Source organism: Andrographis paniculata, unplaced genomic scaffold (genome assembly GCF_009805555.1).
Source record: "Andrographis paniculata isolate CXL003 unplaced genomic scaffold, ASM980555v1 Contig22END, whole genome shotgun sequence".
NCBI classification, from domain to species: Eukaryota; Viridiplantae; Streptophyta; class Magnoliopsida; order Lamiales; family Acanthaceae; genus Andrographis; species Andrographis paniculata.
Genome location: NW_026137513.1, coordinates 2794791 through 2815479, shown reverse-complemented (window position 1 = coordinate 2815479; position 20689 = coordinate 2794791). Strand labels below are relative to the sequence as shown.

Below are 20689 nucleotides of genomic sequence, written 5' to 3'. Positions count from 1 at the left end.
AGGGTTGGATATCGATGTTGCACCTCTTGGGCGGGAGTAGGCAGGCGCCTACAACTTCTTTCCGGCTTCAGCCGTCGTCGGAAAAGGCCAGATTGTTTGATTGCGGCTCTGGATCGATCCCGAAAATTGGCGATATCTAGTTCGAACTTGGTTATTGCTCAGACTTTGACAATGATCGCAACTCCGAGCATACCTCATCCCTACTCCGACAGTCTCGACAACTACGTCCCTACCGTGGACGTTGGTGAAATCTAAACAAATTTTTACTTGCATTCCATTAATTGTGATGTCAGTGGCTAATGAGTATATTTCGATTCATGCCTTATTTAATAATTGTGGCTTGAAAATGCATTTATATCACATCATGGTGGATGTTATTGATTTAGCTTGTTGAAAATAGTTTGTTGTGCACTATAATCTGTTTTCATCGAACTTTGAGTGCAATACCATTCTGTCTCGCCTAAAAATTTCCGATTTGTTATTGCTGATTTCAAAATAGCTTCCACGATTACATATACTCTCGTATTAAATTGTTTTTACTCAACAACTCAAGTTGTAATAAATGAATTTGAGTTACTAGTTTGAAAACAAACATTTCATACGGAAAAATGTATTTCATCAAAATGTTTTCACTATAAACATGTTACTAAGTATCTCACATGTGGTCCAGCATGCCACGCGGATGCTACGGTGTGCATTTTTGGCACCGGATGACCAATTATGCAAAAAAAAATCACTCACTGAATTATTACTATACAGAGTCGAGACTAAAATAATAAGAGAGTAAATTAAAAAAAAAATCATATTATTATGAGGTGTTTTACTTGTGTTTTCTAACTTATTTTTTATTTTTTGTTAAAATTAAAAAAATCAAAACCAAATCGAAAATTTTGAAATTTAAATTTTTTATTTTTAAATTTTATTTTTTATTTTTATAATTAGTTTATAATATTAAATATATATAATAAATAAATAATAACTATATTAAAATATAATTAATAATTTGGATTTTTATTTTTTATTAAAATATTGAATTTATATAATAATAAAATATATTAAAATATTATATTTCGAATTTCAAATTGATTTGAATTATTAAAATACTGATTCAAAAATTTAAAACTTATAAAATATCTAATTCGAAAAATCTTAACCAAATTTCGAGTTTCGGTTTGAGGGTTTAGGGCTAGTTCGAATTTTTCGAATTTATGAATTTCGAATATTTTGCTCAACTTTATAAACAAATCTATTTGTAAAAGTATAAATAGTAAGTATGATAATGTATAGATATTGAGACAGCTATTAAACTGTAAATTTGTTTTTCCCCATTTTGTACAATATAGCTTAGAAAAAAATAAAAATAAAAAGGCATCTTTGTGGTAAAATGTTTATAGTGAGCATAAAAAATAATTTATTTACCTTTTTTTTTCTTTATTTTCTATTTGAGGAATAATTATAGCCTATCGCATTTCAATATACAAGTTACCAAAATTGTATTTTTAAATACATTTGGAAAGTGTTATTATTGTTATTGAAGTATATCTGTTATACTCTCTTCGTCGTTTAACAAAGTATCTATTTTTTCATTTTAGTTCGTCTCATAACAAAGTATATTTTTTTTTAGTAACTGTATTATCTACCTAACATTACAAATACCCTTACAACTTACAATATATTACACAAATGTCATTACATTTATATCACACTATACTAATAAGGTTATTTTAGTCATTTATACTTTATTCCTACTATATCTCAATATAATACTAATATTTCTAAAACTACGTGCAAAAAATAAATGGATACCTAGTTATGGGATGGAGATAGTATAATATTTTTAATGAAAAGTATTTGATATATTTAAAAGAAAATATACAAATAACTCCAATTTTCTCTTACTATTGATATTTCTACTATTCAGTATATATATTGTTAGTTGATATTCTTATATTTTACTATGATTCTATTACGAGCTAATCTCTTTTTCGACGAATAATTGTAGTTACTTTATCTTTGACATCTTTTAGGATTTATTTCTTTTGATAAGTTTGAGAAAAAATTTTGTTTGAATTTGATATTAAAATAATGTATGATATGATGTTTTGTGAGAATAAATTTTTTTTTCGAAAAACGCAAAATTCAAATAGTACAAACAGATTTTTGGTGTAAGGAAACACACCCTAAAAATAATTTGTATTCCTTTAAATTTAAAATTTTATGTGAAATTATTATTTAACATAAATGCTAAAATATATTAAAATGTCTCAAGTAACATGAAACTAAATCATTATAACCGAGTATTTTTTAAATTTATTACTGCATATTAATAATATCAGTACTTTTAGATATTTTTTAAAATTTTGATAACATTTATTAGTAATATATATTTTTTGAAAAATATATATAATTTTTTTTTTCTTTATAAATATCAAATTAAATATTTAATGTTTTAGAATTTTTTTTTTAAGAAAAATTTGACAAAACTTCTGTGTGGAACTTATATGTGAATATATAAAAATTGGTCAAGTCAAAGAGAGCACAAGTGTGAAGCTAATATTTTATCGAAGTTTTATAAGAATAAAATAAAAAATGCCAATGCCAATTATTTGAAAGTCACATGTAAAAGTATTTTAAAAATAAAAATAAAAATTGGCATTGGATGAAATTAATAATTTGGTCAAAATGGCAGTGTATCCGATTCGCATTATTATTATTATTATTATTATTATTATTATTATTATTATTATTATTGAGGTGGTAATTATATTAAACACAAAGGATATATTGGATTCCAGTAAAAGCGTGCTTCATATTGACGCGATTCTAAAGCATTCTAAGCAACATATAAATACTCCATCCGTCTCATATTTATATATCTATTTGTTTTTTATATGGAGTTTTAGAAATATTAGTATTATATTGAAATAAAGTAGAAATAAAGGTAAAAAGACTAAATTAACTCTATTAGTATTGCATGATATAAAGGTAATGACATTTGTGTGATATATTGTAAATTGTAAGGGTATTTGTAATGTTAGGTAGATAATACAATTACTTAAAAAAAAAAAAAAAAAATGAATACTTCATTATGGGACGGACCAAAATGGAAAAATGGATAGATTGTTAAGGGATAGAAGAAGTATTATTATTATTATATATGTTATTAATATATTAACTGTTAGTTGATCAATTAATTGGTTAAATATTTGATAAATTAGTATTTTGAAAAAAATTATTAAACACTTAAAAATATATGCATATATTTTTTAATGTGAAAATTTACAGTCATTATTCGTTGAGTGTTCTTTGAGTAAATTTTCAATCGAACCTAATAACCTACAAACTAGGCTCGGCAAGACAAGCTACGTATAATAATATATCATGTTTTAATATAGACTTTGAATTCTAGTTTCCTTTTGTTACTTAATTGTTAATCATTTCATTCACATGCATATTCATATATATATATATATATATTATGTTATTTTTATATTTTTATTAGATTATGAATTTTAATTTTATAAATTTTAATTAATTAGAATTATTAAATTTTTATATCTAAGATATTATATGTAAAATACATAAATTTGCTAAAATTAAAAGTAAAATAAAATTCATTAATACTACTCTATTTGACTCATATAAATTGTCAATATTTTTCATTTTTATCCGTCTTACATAATTTGTCATTTATTTTTTTCTTAAAAATAATTTTATGCATTTTAATCACATTTTAAATTTCATAATTTATAATTTATTTTATTTTTATTAAATTATTTAGTTATTATAATTTTAATCTATGATTATTTTTAGTATATTATATTTATTTTTACTAATACATTTTTTATTATTTACTAATTATATTTTACTTAAATTTCTGTATTTATAAAAACATGGACAACTTAACCGAGACGAAGAGAGTATTTATTTATTTATAGTATAATTTTATCAAATAAATATACTTAAAAATGAATCAAATATAATGAAAATATATTATTTTTCATGTAAAATATTTAAAAATAAAAATTTAATTAAGATTTACAATTCTCAATAAGTAATATCTAACTATTATTTTATCAAATAATTTAACATAAATAACTAAGATATCAAATTAGTCAAATCTACCCATTGAATCAATTAAAAATTTATTGAATGATCTAATAATTAAAAATCAAACATCTCCTTGCTGAATATATTAGCACTTTATTTTAGAATGGTTGGTAAAAATAACTTTTTATATTAACTATTTATATATATGAAATAACAAGTAAATATAATTTTGTAGTTTATTTTTATAATATATATTGTGTTAAATATTAATTGATTTACTATTTTATATATATGAAATTAAATAAATATATTTTATTTATTTATAAAAAATTATACTCCCTCCGTTCCGGAATTAAATATTCATTTGTTTTTTGCACGTAGTTTTAGAAATATTAATATTATACTGGAATATAATAGGAATAAAGTAGAAATGACTGGAATAACTTATTAGTATGTGTGATATAAGGGTAATAACATTTGTTTAATATATTGTAAGTTGTAAGGGTATTTGTAATGTTAGGTAGATAATACAGTTACTAAAAAAAGAAATGAATATTTTATTATGAGACGGACTAAAATGGAAAAATGGATACTTTCTTATGGGACGGAGGAAGTATAAAAAATGAATTAATACTAGTATTTAATCCAATTGTTTCAAATTTATAAAATCAAAATTAATTTAAAATAAAATATATTTAAATAATTATTAAATAATGCAAAAAAAAGTCATCAAATAATAATTATTATTATTTTTATATTTGATTGTCACATAGAATATTTATTAAAAAAAATCGTATTATGATATAAAGAGAAGGTAGGTGTAAGGGTAACAAAAAAAATATTTAAATAAACTTAAAATTCCAAAGTAAAATGCTGACCTATATAATGTTTAAAAGATTAATTTTTTACGGTGATCTTTAATACTCCTTCCCACCCAAATATCATGTCCACGTTGCTGTTTTTGTCCGTCCCACATATTATGTTACTTTCTTTTTTTGGAAAATGATTACACACTTTAATCTCATTTTAAATTTTTTAATTTTATTTTTTTTAATTTTAATTAAACTAATTAGTTATTTTAATCTTAATTTATAATTATTTATATTATAAAATAATTATTTTCACTAATACATTCTTAATTATCTACTAATTATATCCCTCCTAAAATACTGTATCTACAGTGTAGCAGACACGTATCTGGAACGAAGAGAGTAATAAGTTTATTTACTAAATATCAAAATTGATTGTTTGACTGTACAGTAGAATTTTATTCAATAAACTAAAATATTTTTGAATAAATTGTTTATCAAATACACTAAAGTTATTATTCAAATATACCGATTGTATCTGTTTGAATTGATTTAAAAAATAATCTAAAGCCAAAAGAAGTTCGATTTCATGTTTAATAAATTTTTATAAAACTAACTTTTAGAAAAAAAAAAATCGTGTGAATTACTCAAAATTATTCAAAATGATATGTTTGTTATTATAATTGTATCTTTTATAGAACATTTATAATTTATTTTAATTTTTATTAAATTTTTTAAAATTATATAGTATAAAAAAAATAATAAATTTGATAACTAATACTCCCTCTGTCCATTAATTATACATCCGTTTATTTTTTACATCGAGTTTAAGATATATTAATATTATATTGATATATAGTATAAATAAAATAGAAATAATTAAAATAATTTTATTAGTATTGTGTGATATAAAAGTAATGACATTTGTGTAATACTGCCTCCGTCTCAAACACCCTGCAACATTTTCTTTTTTCTTGTCCCAAACTCACTGCAACATTTCTAAATTTAGAAATAATTAATAATATTTTTATACATATATTAATATACGTTTCACTTTATCCCATCACATCAGTCAAATAAAAAAAATAATCATTTCTCTCTCCAATCACATCATTTAATATACAAATTATCTTAAATTACCATACTTAATACTCCCCACTTAAATTCTCGTGCCAAATACAAATGTTGCACAATGTTTGGGACGAAGAGAGTATATTATAAGTTGTAATGATATTTGTAATATTAGGTAGATATTATATGACAATTACTATAAAAAAAAAAAATGAATAATTTGTTGTAGGATAGATCAAAAAAAAAAAAAAAGATAATTTTTTAAAGGACGGATGAATTATCTTAAAATTTTAATTTAAGAATACTATATAAATTAAAAATAAAATTACGACTCAATGTTAAATTATTTTATTTTTATGATTTATTAGAAAATTTTGTAAATTATATTTAATAATTTTAACCTTTTAGTATAATTTAAATTTTTTATTTTAGATTTGGTATTTAAATTATAACTACTACGTCTGTCCCATAAAAAAAAAATAACATTTATCTTTTGCGTCGTTGTATAACGTTGAAAATATTCTTATATTTGTATAATTTTACTTCTCAAATGTCATTATATTTGTATTATAAGACACTAATAGAGACATTTTTGCCACTTTTTTTTTTTTATTTGGACTACGTATTGATATAATAATTAATATTCAAATATCAACATTCAAAAACTCATGGTACTCTTTTTATGGGACCGAATTAGTAAAAATAATATTGTTTACTCTTCCAGGGTGTGTTTGTTCGAGGGTTTGGATTTTGAGTTGGGATTTGAATAGTACAAATTTTGAATTTAAATAATTATATGATATGATATAAATAGGTATTGATGTGATGTTTTGAATGTAAAATTGATTTTTAGTATAATATAAAAAATAAAAAATAAGTGTTTAATTTAATATTTTTTGAGAGAAAAAAAATGAGATGAATGGTAAATTTAAAATCCAATTCCAATTCCAGACAAGCACAAGCCATAAGAACTGGGCAGCGTTGAAGATCCCTCCCTAAACATATTTATTAAAAAATAAAATAAAAATTTTGTGATTGAACCAAAAATATGATTAAACAAATACTCCCTCCGTCCCATAAGACACAGGAATTTAGATAAAGTATAATTAATAAGTAATTAAGAAGTGTATTAGTAAAAATAATTATAAATTAAGATTAAGATAAATAAATAGTTTAATTAAAATTAAAAAAAAGTATAAAATTTAAAATTTAAAATTCGATTAAAGTTCTAATTATATTTTCAAAAATAAAAAAGACAAGTTATTTGAGACGGACAAAAATAAAAAATATGGACAAATTATATGGGATACGAGGGAGTACCAGTTAGTCAGGGACATAGGTATATTTTTATAAGCATTTTCACTTGCAAGTAACGTGACAATTTAATTATGTAATAAAAATATTTCAATCAATTGGATTATATTTGGACGAGTGGTCACCGACTCGACAATTTGGTATTGTTTGGTTGTGAATTGATTGGATACTGTAATCCATATATTTCTCAAAATTTCAAATATAATTTCTTTTTACAAAATTATATTTATATTAAATATAATTAGTAAGTATACTCTTTCAAAATATTTCAAAGTATATTTTAAATTTACTTTCAATCAAAGCATTATGAATTAAGATTTGTTCGATTGTGGTTTGAAACTGATTTAAGATTTGTTTGATCATGGTTTGAAACTGATTTGAAATATAAGGTTAATTTAATTTTTTATAAAATAATATTTTGATGTGATATTTTGTAAAGAAAAATAATATTCTCTCTGTCTATCTGGCTCTGATTGTCTCATTTATCTTCTAACGTAATTGTATTTAACATTAAAAATATTTTTATATTTGTATAAGTTTTTGCACAAATATCATTATAATAGTATTATAAGACACTAATAGATATATTTTTGCATTTTTTCTTTAAAAAGTAAATGGGGCTAAGAGCCGGACATAGTTAGTATATTTTTATTAAAAATTGTGCAAAATAATAAAAAACAAATCCTTAAACATTAACTAAACACCATCTAATTAAATAATAGTAATGTCCCGTAAGGGATGACCCGGTGGTGCAGGGGTTGGACTTGTGACCGCGAAGTCATGAGTTTAAATCCCGACGCCTCAGGTTGTGACTTTTCCGTCGGGCCTGGTTTACAGGGTATTAAGTTCGGGCGGGGATTTATCCAGTACGCACTTTCGGACAGCGGCTGCGGATTCTATCGTCATAAAATAAAATAAAATAAAATAAAATAATAGTGATAATAAATTAAATGTAAGGGCGTGATTATAGAATAAGTATAAAAAGAAATTTTAAAGCATGAACAAACACAACCTTGTTTAGGGTAAGTGGTGTCGGTAACACGTTGGGAGGTGGGAATTGAAAATTGATGGGTACAAACACAAGTTGAATGACTTTTAGCCCAAAATATATTCTTCTTTTCACTTTCTTTCTTTGATTGTTTCTATTAACCAATCATTTATATATGAATATACAAAACTTCTCAATCGACCATACACATTTTATTTTGTTTTATTTTATTATATTTTGAAATTATTTTGGGTCTAATTGTTTTAGAGTTTTGATTGATTTTTATTTTTTATTTTTTTATTATGTGAGGTATAAGGAATTGTGTTGGTGTTGTCGCTAAAATTCATCAATAATAGCCTAACATATTTAGGCCAGTCGAAATCCACAAGAATTGAACAACCAAAATATAGGAATTAAATGCAATCAAACAGAAATTAAGCCACAAAGGAAAATAAAATGCAGGAGAAAAATAATTTGCAAAAAAAAAAAAAAAAAGAATAATAATCATAATTTCGCGTTGGACGTATTCGTGTTGATCTCCTAAAGTTTTAGCTTAAATAACCATAATTTGTCTTACTCTCAAAGTTTTTACATTTCACGCTTCATTTTTCCACATAATTTGTCTTTATTTTCTATTTTCGTCCGTTATACATAATTTATCCATTTTTTTTTTAGAAATATGATTATGCACTTTAATTACATTTTATATTTTATATTTCAATTTTTTTTAAATTTAAATTTAATTATTTAGTTATCTTAATCTTAATCGATAATTATTTTTACTATACAATAATTAGTTTTACTAATACACTTTTTAATTATATTTTACCTAAATTTCCGTGTATAGTATAATAGAACGGAGGAAGTATCATTATAAAAAACAATAAAAAATTAAACCATTATTATAGAAAAACAATAAAATATTAAATCAATTTTCGAACCCCAAAGCCTCTCAGGTCATCTACCACGTATGATTCGCCTAGTGTGACTTGTCTGTCGGACCTAGCTTGCAGGATATTAAATTCGACCGGGAGTTTACTCAGTACACACTTTCGGATAGCAGTTACGGATTTCTGATATCATAAAAAACCATAAAAAAAAAAAAAAAAAAAAAATTAAATTAAACCAATCTACGTAAGTCATCTATCTCAGAAGCCACAAATAGAAGGAAACCAACCGAGTAGCGTGATTAATGGACTTTGACATATGATATTACATTTACATGACATCCAAACCCAACTTTTCTATCAAGACCTTCGTACCAGTTTATTTATTTATTTCATATTTGCTTTGCATTTTTATTTGAGTCTTAATTAGATCAATTATTTTAATATAATATTTTATTATAAAAAATTATAAAAACAATAAATATAAGTAGTATATTAAAAATAATTAAAAATACATTAATTAAAATAATTTTAGATTAATATTAAACAACTAGTCTAATTTAAAATTAAAAAATTTAAAATAAAATTAAAGTGTAATATTTTTTTCTAAAAAAGAAAAGTAACAAAATAAGTAAGACGAACGGAAATAGAAAGATGAACATTATAGGTGGGACGAAGATAGTAATTTTTTTTGAAAAAGAAACAAACTTTCTCTCATTATTATTATTATTATGGTAAATTTTAGAATGTATGTTAAATTGTGTTGAAACTAAAATTAAAATAGATGAAACTCATCTATCAATATTCTTTTACCAAATATTTTAATTAATTATTTGACCAATTGAATAGCTAAAAATTAGTATTAAATAAATTAAAATCTGATAAATCAGGTGTATTGTTTATTTATATAAATGTCATAAATATTAGTGGAATAGGAGAAGAGTATGCAATATCTTGTATTTATTTATTTATTTATTTTTCTATACAATAAACACCTAAAATTATGTCCAAACAAAATGAAAGTATTTGGGCTTTCAAAGATAATGGGCCACTACGGGAAAGCCCAAACTATTCCTGGCCCAATTTCTGTAAGACATTGCCTTCTTAGTTTCTCACCGGCGGTTCCTTCTGCATCAGACTTCTCCCATGGCGACCGATCTGCACTCTCCGCGGCCGAAATCGGCGGCGGATCTGTTCGGTGACCCGATAGAGGACTCCCGCCCGCTATGGTTAAATCCCTCAAAGTTCTCCGATGCGGAATTTGACCCGGAGGCGTACATCGCCGATCTCCGCACTTTCGTCCCCTTCGACACGCTGCGGTCGGAGCTCCGATCTCATCTGGGTGTCCTAAAGCACGAGCTTGTAGAATTGATAAATCGAGATTATGCCGATTTCGTGAGCCTCAGTACCAAACTAGTAGACATCGATGGCGCCGTGGTGCGGATGCGAGCGCCATTGCTTGAGATAAAGGATAAGATTTTGGCATTTCGTGGCTCAGTTGAGGGTTCTTTGACTGCGTTGCAGAGCCGACTCAAGCAGCGGGCTCAAGCCAATGAGGCGCGGGAGGTGCTGGAGTTGTTGCTGGATACATTTCATGTTGTTTCCAAGGTCCGATTTACTGATTTTAGGTTAAATTCACGCTTGCATTGGTAAATGCCTCAGATAGAATGATATTGAAGAATTTACCATGGGTGGCCTTATTTCTTAATTCTTAGTTTTTGCTTTGTATTGAATTATATATCTGCATATATATAATTTGATTGAAGTTCCACAATACCGCTTCAGGTTGAAAAACTGATAAAGGAGCTGCCTAGTGTCACAGAGGAATGGTCCAATGGAAATTCTACAGAAAAGGGTCAATTAAGCAATGGAATTTCCGTGCCGCATGCAGAATATGGAGCAAACATAAGGGAGACACAAAGCATGCTTCTGGAAAGAATCGCTAGTGAAATGAACAGGCTGAAGTTCTATATGACTCATGCGCAGGTCTTTCTAAACCCCCACATTAGCTGATGTTTTATTGTCATTCTTATGCACTTATTCTTTTCCAATTCTGCATGATTCTTTCGATGGTTTATGTGAGGTTATAGTTCTACAATTTTTCTCTAGTTTACATCCACTGTGTGAAATTTTTGGTGAGTTTATAACTTACCGATCTTTTCATATCACTATAAGCTCAACTCAACTAGTTCAGATGCTCCTTGTGGAGCTCTAATTAATGTCAAATTGATACTGGAAACTCTTTAGGGTTTTGGTATCTTGTTGTGAAGAAGGCATAGGTTGTCAGGCTAGCTTTTTCATCATAACTGATCCCAAACTCTCCCCTGGATTTTTTTTTAATGAATAAATTCATGTGTATCCACAAATATATGTATTTCTGTCAAAGGTCACAATTTCTAAATCAGTTGGATCAAATTTGAATATCCGAGCTAGCATCCTTGTACATGAGAACATGGGATTTGTGGCAAAGGAATCCATCTGTCTTTAGGCAAGCCAGTAGTTAGTTAGCTTTTGTAACTTAATAGCTGGTGCACTTTGTTCACGAGATATATCACAAGGAATTGAGATGAGATATAGCGGGAACCATGGGTTGTTAAAGTGCTGATATGGGTGTTCTGTGTGTTTAGGGTGTTGAAATGTGGAAGGTTTTCTGCTATAAGGTCTGCCATTCTCCATGTAGAATTTGTGGAGAACTTTTGTTTTTTGCTAGGCTGCTAAATGTTTTGTTAGACCAAGTAAAAATTGTTGAATAGAAGGGGAAAAAGAAGTGAAGAACAGTTCCTAGAACTGCTGCAGAAAGTTGGAATGTTACTATATGGTTATGGAAACACGATAACTTTATTTTAGAAAGTCAGTCTATCATATTTTGATTTACATTACTGTTCTAGTAAAGCTGTTTGTATATTGAGGCTCTCTTCTATTTATTATTATTAGTAGTAGTAATAATTTTTTACTATGCAATCATTTCAGTTCTCTATAACAATACACCATTTTTCCAAACTAAACATCATATCCAATGATCATTTCACCCAAAAACCAAAACACAAACACACACACACCCAAAAAAAAAAAAGAACCACTAAGTGAACAAACCTTGAGCCTTTGTTTCTGTAGATCTTTTTTTTTTCTGGGTACTCTTTTTAAACATTTGTTGTATAAACTGAAGCTGGTGATCTTGTTTCTTGGTTGACTTTGCACTTCAGCCTTAATTGCCTTGAGAACTTACATATTCATCGCCGAATTTGTGTGTGTACAATACATTTATTCTAATTCATTCTCTATGATGGCAGTACAGAATATGCCGTTCATCGAGAACATGCAGAAGAGGATTCAGAGTGCTAGCCAGTTACTTGATACAAGCTTGGGGCACTGCTTTGTAGATGGGTTGGAGCATAGAGATGAAAATGCAATATACAATTGTTTACGCGCATATGCTGCCATCGATAATACCAGCAGCCCTGAAGAAATTTTCAGCTCTACAATTGTTGCACCATTTATGCAGAAAGTTATCCCTCATACCTCATCTGGAGCTGTGGATGGGTTATCTGAAGATGATCTGGAACCAGATTATGAAAAAATTAAGCTCTGCATTGAAGACGATTGCAAATTTCTATTGGAAATATCTTCAACAGGTATCTTCATTGTTCAGTGACACTGAATCAATAGTCCATGAATTACCAGAGATTCTAGAGATGAGCATAATTATCTAACATGTAATTCTAACTTCTCCTTAGCTTTATCATGCTCAAGAGTACAATATAAACTAGTTTTGAGCTAATTGTTTTTGTGATGCCCAAAAGTTTTACTCTTTTAATGTATTTTTCCTTTATGTGTGCCTAAAACTTGTGCTAAAACAGTACTATTCCTGCATAATGGTTTAACTGATCACCCCCCCACCCCCAAACTTTAAATATCAATATTTGCAGAGAATTCTGGTCTACATGTATTTAGCTTTCTTGCAAATTCTATTCTCAAAGAGGTTGCATTGGCCATTCAAAAAGGAAAGCCTGGGGCTTTCTCTCCTGGAAGGCCCACTGAGTTCCTGAAAAATTATAAAGCAAGCCTGAATTTCTTGGATTATCTGGAAGGTAAGAACTTTTAATACCTGGCAGTGTCTGTGCTATGCCTATATATATTTTTTTTATTGCTCATGTTTTTATTTATTGTGTTAGGGTACTGTCCCTCTAGATCTGCTGTTTCTAAATTTCGGACGGAACCAGTTTATGTAGAGTTTATGAAGCAATGGAATACTGGGGTTTATTTCTCTCTGAGGTATATCCATAACATTTACATCTACATTTAAAAATAAAATTAAATAGAATACAAAATTAAATAGAATAATGATGAGCTATTGGTTCTGTAGGTTTCAGGAAATAGCTGGGGCTTTGGATTCTGCACTTGTGACTTCAACACTTGTACCCTCTTCTCAAAGCTCTTCTGCAAACCAGGATCCTCATCATACCTTGGTGTTGAAACAAAGTATTTCCCTTATGGATAGCTTGAGATTGTGCTGGAGCGATGATGTTTTTCTACTTTCTTGCTCTGACAAGTTTTTGCGCCTATGTTTACAACTTCTTTCAAGGTAAGCAACATTGAATATGCAAATTAAGTTTAAAACTTGACGTGATACTGACTTTGATGCAATGAAATTGTTTGGTTATTTAGGTACTGTAATTGGTTATCAGCTGGGTTGAATGCTCGCAAGAATGGAGGTGCAAATGCAAATTTTGGATCTGAATGGGCCATTTCTGGTGCCCCTGATGATTTTCTTTATGTATGTATCTTATTATCCAGGCTATTACCTTCTTTCCATTAGACACGTTCTTTGCTAATTTACCTTGTTAAAGGTTTGTCTACATCTGTAGAGGAATCGTGTAATGATAGGTCAAGATAATTGTTGTAGTAAATCAGTCTTAAGGTCCATGAAACCTAATATACTCCTCCGTCCCGGTCCAAAGTACCTCTTTGAATTTTTGTAGTAGACTAAAAAATAATAATATTTTATTGGTTAATGAAAGTGTGTAAAATTATTGAGATTTTTTGCCCTTTGTACTTTATGTATAAATTAATTTTATGTGAAATGATATATTTGTAGTTTATGTAAAAGTTAAAAGTATTGTAGTATTAGTATGTGACTATTTTTACTATAGTAGGAAATAGATGCTATTGAATAAGATAGACAAAAATAGTAAAAAGAATACTTTCAATTGGGACGAAAGGAGTATTATTTTAGTCTTATAACTTTTTATGTTACATTTTTTTTTTCCTAATGATCTTCGTAAATTAGATCTAGGAGTTTATATGAGCTCAGTATAAAGTTATCTGTTTAAACAGAACTATAGTGTCTCTAGCACATTTTCTTTTTTATAGCTCATGCTGCTTAGTATTTCTTTTGGAATCTAAGTCGATTTCACTCTGTTTGAAGGGAATGTTGAATGCCTGAATATAATCTTTCTGCATTTGATCATATTCTTATATGAATGCTTCCACTATGCACTATAGATGGACACAGCGTGTATCTGTGCTTTGAATTCCATATAGGAATTGACAATCACAATATAAAACTGAAACATGATCGTCTTTTTAATACTTATGCACTTATTTATTGTCACAGATTATTCATGATTTACAATGCCTAGTTGATGAAATATGTGGAGATTACCTGGGGAATGTACTGGATGTTCTAAAGTCATGTTCCATAGAAGTGCTCGATTTCGTGAAGCAGAGTGTTTCACAGGGAGGCAATTCGTTAAAAGTTCTTCAGCCTCTAGTATTGAATGCAATTGTTGACATTCTGGTTGAGAAATCTGTGGAGGTAAGCAACCCTTCGAAAATAATTGGCAAACTTGGGGTGTGTTCACTTGTTAATTTTTTCACTATTTAATTTATTATTTGCCTTAAAAGAATATTACATCTAACAACCGTTTTCCATTCAAAACTCCACATCCAACAGTTATTTTCATCTCAAAACACCAAAATAAGAAACAAAACACAAGTGAAGTAGCGAACACACCCTCATTCTAGTATTTTCGTTAAATGAAAACACTTGAGGTTGTATTCAATGAGTTGATTTTGATTGTTTTATAGACACAAAATGATTACTCTCTCAGTTAGAAATTCTGTTGATTCATTTAGGAATTTTTGTACAGGACTTGCGGCAACTGAAAGGAATAACTGCAACATATAGGATGACCAACAAACCTCTTCCTGTTCGTCACTCACTGTATGTCTCAGGCGTATTGCGTCCTTTAAAGGTACATCATTCTCTTTCATTCTAATTTACATTTCAACATATGAAGGCCCTTCGAAGTAGTGTTTGCTTTCAGATAAACAATTCCTTGGCTTAAGAGTGAACATTGTTGGATAGATTTATTCTTGTGTTTAACTGTTTGTCGTTTTAGACTTTTCTTGATGGAGATCAAGCTGCTAAATATTTGACAAGTGATCTCCGGAAGGAACTCGTACAGACTTCTGCTAATTCAATTACTCAACGGTATCACGAATTAGCTGCTGACCTCATCAATGTGGTAAGCTGGCTATCCTTTTATCTTGTGGAGATATCTTCCTTTTTGTTTCCAAGTATATGTTCATTATCTTTTGCCTATACGGTATTTCTTATGAACTCCTTTTTAGACCTGTTTGTGTCGTTCTACAAGTCTGGAAGTTGTTAATATGTAGCACTAAAGTTTCATCCCTATTTAAAATCATTTGTGAGAATGAAATGAAATGAAAGACTTTGTCCTCGTCCATGGTTTACATTCATACAAGTTATTGTTCATAAGCATATCCCTTATTTTGCTAAAATCATTGCCGTATGACAGGCCAGAAAAACAGAGTCATCTCTTCAGAAAATACGTTTAGGTGCACAAAGACGAGCAGGAGCTAGCTCAGATGTTTCCGACCAAAATGTCTCTGATACAGACAAGATGTGCATGCAGTTATTTCTCGATATTCAGGTGTTTAAAGCTAAAACTTTGCCCCGCCATCTATATTCAGTGTTTGACATTAGTACGTGTGCTTATGCTCTTTTCGTGTCTTGCGCTGCTGCGACATTCAGGAATATGGGCGTAACCTTGGTTCCCTTGGGGTTGATGCTGCTGATATTCCGGCCTACCGTTGGTTGTGGCAATTAGTGGCCCCTTCAGAAAGGCAAAACACAATCAGCTTCTAACCTGCCATTATTATCTGTAGAGTTTGAGCATTCCTTGTATGTTGAATGAAGTATTTTATGTACCAAATTCTCTTTTTTGTGCTTCAGAGGTTTTGTTTTGGCCACAACTTTTGTCTATGTTGTTGAGTTTAAGCCTCTTCCTTGGGGACTGACTACACACACGTGCAAACATATATATATATATTGTTTTTTTTATAACATATATTAATCGAGTCAAATTGATACGATCAAACAAGTACATTAACCAAAACAAGAGGATTGAGATAATTGCTCTGCATAAATTATTTAACTAATTAAAATAATTAAATTAAAATGAAAGGTGTGGATTAATTTCAGCTTATGTTCAATTGTTTATCACTGATCCAAAGCCTATATAAAATTGAGTTGTTTTTTAGCTTTATTTTTTATTTTTTTGTTATTATGTAATTCTCACATTATTTAAGAAAAAAATTACTATTTTTATTCAAGAAATATTAAATTACTGTATAAAAATACATATCAAATCAGACATTTTCCCTTTTCCTTTTTCTCTATCCCATCAATTTTTTTAAAAACTGATTCTTATGTGCAAGCGCACGTGTGTGTAATATATATAGTTTATACAATATTTGTCTCGTATCTATCCAAATCAATTGTTATTATAAATTTGTGCCAGTATCACAAAAACTACCTTTACTTTGCTAACATTATTATAGAAATGTGACTATTTTTTATATTTAAATGAAAATGCATGAAAACAAAATAGAGAATTTAACATATTATTATTACATCACATGACCTGAAAATAACAACATCCATCCCATAACATACACATGGACATACATACGGGCTTCTTTCTTATCCATTAATAAAAATACGACATAAATAGATATATATCTTATTATCATAAGAGGCAAGGCATAAGCTACCTCTTCGTCTCTCTCTCCTCTCTCTCTCTCTCTCTATCAAATTCACTCTTGTTTCAATTTCCTGTCCTCTTGAATCTATAGCCATCTTCCTACAACAAAGTATGTAATTAATTAATTAATTAATCAATTTATTATCTTTTCTCATTTCTTAATTTTTGTTGCAGAGAGGGAGGGAGGATCATCCATAACTCTAATTGGCATTGGAACAAGAGTTATATATCAAAGGTAACTAACTTCATCAAAACTCGATCGAGGTTCACAAGGAAGCTGAATCGGATCGAAGGATAGAGGGAGAGAGAGAGAGAAATAAATAAATATAAAAATGGTGGGGTCTCCAGTAATGAGCTCAGAAATGCAGAATCTGTTGGGACTTCTGAGGGTCCGAATAAAGAGAGGTATTAACCTCGCTGTTCGGGACCTCAACACCAGCGATCCCTATGTTGTCCTCAAGATGGGCAGACAGGCCAGTTTTATATTTATTATTCATTTTTAATATTTTTATCTAATTTAATTTGTTCTTAATTAATCTATAATAATTATTTATTATATTGGTGCAGAGGTTGAAGACTCGTGTTATAAGAAAGGATATCAATCCTGAATGGAATGAAGATTTGACTCTCTCTGTTTCCGACTCTAACGACGTTAACATCCACCTGGTTTGTATCTCGTACTTTTATATATATATAGATGTAAGATATTAACTCCGTGCCATAAACTTTTTACGTGTTAATATTTGAATATTAATTATTATATTATGTAGTATAAATCAACAGAAAAAATAACTATACCATTTCTATTAGTCTATCATAATACAAATACAATGATATAAGTAGAATAAATTATATAAATATAAAAATATTTTTAACATTAAATAAAATTATTCAAAAGGTAAAATTGTGCCATTCCTAGGGCTAAACGGAGGTAGTATGACATTCCATGATGTAAATGGTCTGTTTTACCTAAAAGTTTAAGTTGTTAGAGATAAGCATTATTTTATTTATTTATTTACAAATGGGAGTCGACCAACATGAAATATGCACGCAGACGGTGTACGACCACGACACGTTCACGATGGACGACAAGATGGGCGATGCAGATATCGACGCGGGGCCATTCTTGGATGCGGTGAAGATGAATCACGACCGGCTCCCGGAGGGGACGGTGGTGACGAAGATACAGGCGGGGCGGAGCAATTGCTTGGCGGAGGAGAGCGATGTGGTGTGGACGCAAGGGCGGGTGATTCAAGACATGTGCTTGAGATTGAGGCACGTAGAGACCGGAGAGATTGAGCTTCAGCTCCAATGGATCGATCTTCCTGGCTCCAAGGGTCTACGATAGATCATCATCATCATTATCACCAACGTGTATATATATATATATATATCTTGTGGTTACTATGTGACACACAAATTAAATTAATATTGAGAGTGTATATATGTATGCATGTATAATGTATATGATGTATTGTTAGAACTTTTGGGAATGAAATTTGAAGTTGAAAGAGATTTTGCAATTGTTCATCTCGTGCCAATATCTTTTTACCATCTTTTTACTTTGCAAGTTTATAATTGGTATAGAAAGAGACAAACAAGCACTTAAAATACATATAACATAATATATACTTCATTTGCAAAGTTTATTATTGGTATAGAAATGGACAAACAAGCACTTAAAATAAATATAACATAATATATGCTTCATTCGTCCTAAATTTTACTATTTTAGTTTCGTCTTACTTAAAAGTATATATTCTTTATTTTTTAGAAAAATAAACATATGTTATTACTAAAATACTTTTTAATTTTTATTTATATTACAAAAATATTATTACATATACAATTAGGGTGTGTTCTTTTAAAAGTGTTATAACTAACGGAATAATATTATTTCTTAAGTAAAATTAGGTTTACATCGTCATATATATACATATTGATATTTACCATAAATATAAATATATATTACAATATATATCAATACCATAAATATAGATATATATGTATATATATTACAATATATATTAACATCTCCCTTCAAACTCAAAGTGGGAGTATGGAAACCAGCTTGAGTTTGTTCAAGAATGACTGAAAGCGGTCGGGTAAATAAGACTTGGTGAAGCCATCAACAGTCTGATCAGCAGAAGAAGTGGAGGACAAGGAGACATTTTCGTTAGCAACGTGATGACAGACAATGTGACAGTCGATCTTGATGTGTTTCGTACGCTCGTGAAAAACATCATTCGTCAAAATCTCCATGGCACTCTGACTGTCACAATGAATAGTGGTAGCAGAGGGCTGAGACACACCGAGATCAGCCAGTAGCCATTGAAGCCATAAAAGCTCGGTAGTGGTATCGGCAAGAGCTCGATACTCGAGGTCCGCATTGGATTGGGAGATGACCGTCTGTTTCATGCTGCGCCAAGAAATAAGTGAATCACCGAGAAAGAAACAAAAGCCGGTAGTCGAGCGACGATCGATGGGATCTCCCACCCAATCAGCATCAGAGTACCCAGTTAAAACCAAGGACGAACGAGTTGAATAATGGAGCCTATGGAGGAGAGTGCTTTTGATGTACCGAAAAATCCGTAGAACAACAGAGTAATGAATCGTCCGAGGAGCGGACATGAACTGACTGACGATATGAACAACATAGCCTATGGAGGAGAGTGCCTTTGATGTACCAAACGAGCCTTGTAGCGCTCTATGGATCCATCAGAGTGTGTTTTGATCCGGAATACCCACTTACAGCCGATAGGTTTCTTGCCTCGAGGAAGATCAACCATATCCCACGTGTGGGTTTTCTCCAAAGCCTATAACTCTTCAGACATAGTCTGCCGCCACAACGGGTCCGCATACGCCTCACGAAAGGACCTGGGATCATGGTGGGACAAGGTGGCAGATAAGCAGTGATAATCGAGTAGGTGAGTAGGGAGATGACTAACCCGAGTGGAACGGCGAGGGGCAGGATCAGGGTCCGAGGTCGAAGTAGTGTCGGGATCTGGTGGTGGTGACGGATCAGAGTCGGGAGTAGTGGTGGGCTCGGGGATCAGTGTCGGCTCAGGAGGTGCAACCGGGACAGCATTAGGAGCAGAGGACGGAGCCGCGTCGTTAGAAGGAAATAAAAGTGGAGAAAATAAGGTAAAGAACGGAGACGAACGATCAGAAAGAACTCGAAAGTGGGACGAGGTAGAGAACTTGGTATTCTCCCAAAATGTGACATGACGAGAAATACGTAACCTATTGGAAATGGGATCCCAACAATGATAACCCTTATGCTCTACCCCGTATCCCAGGAAGCAACACAGACGCACGTGAAGTTCTAACTTGGTGCGCTCATGAGGAGAGAGGAAGACGAAACTGACACAACCAAAGGGGCGGAGAAGACTATAATCAGGGGCTCGATTAAATAGTCTTTCACATGGACTAACATTACCCATGACAGAGGAAGAAAGACGATTTATAGTGTAGACAGCAGTAAGTGAGGCTTCCCCCCAA

General features: G+C 29.8%; 3 protein-coding genes across 3 annotated transcripts; 2 read left to right on the top strand and 1 right to left on the bottom strand.

The window, feature by feature from the left end:
- Window positions 1-10237: 10237 nt before the first annotated feature.
- On the top strand, window positions 10238-16479 carry LOC127245621 (conserved oligomeric Golgi complex subunit 2). The gene is made up of 12 exons (XM_051266611.1): window positions 10238-10727; window positions 10905-11105; window positions 12415-12751; window positions 13046-13207; window positions 13292-13391; window positions 13483-13701; window positions 13785-13893; window positions 14734-14934; window positions 15269-15373; window positions 15521-15646; window positions 15941-16075; window positions 16177-16479. Exons 1-12 carry the CDS (start codon window positions 10266-10268, stop codon window positions 16288-16290), a joined length of 2271 nt encoding a protein of 756 aa, XP_051122568.1. The 5' UTR covers window positions 10238-10265; the 3' UTR covers window positions 16291-16479.
- A 714-nt stretch (window positions 16480-17193) lies between these two features.
- On the top strand, window positions 17194-18698 carry LOC127245548 (protein C2-DOMAIN ABA-RELATED 4-like). The gene is made up of 4 exons (XM_051266519.1): window positions 17194-17297; window positions 17363-17661; window positions 17756-17854; window positions 18243-18698. Exons 2-4 carry the CDS (start codon window positions 17521-17523, stop codon window positions 18534-18536), a joined length of 534 nt encoding a protein of 177 aa, XP_051122476.1. The 5' UTR covers window positions 17194-17297; window positions 17363-17520; the 3' UTR covers window positions 18537-18698.
- Window positions 18699-19234: 536 nt separating this feature from the next.
- On the bottom strand, window positions 19235-19819 carry LOC127245352 (secreted RxLR effector protein 161-like). Its single transcript, XM_051266185.1, has one exon. The coding sequence runs from the start codon at window positions 19817-19819 to the stop codon at window positions 19235-19237; it is 585 nt and encodes a 194-aa protein (XP_051122142.1).
- Window positions 19820-20689: the final 870 nt, after the last annotated feature.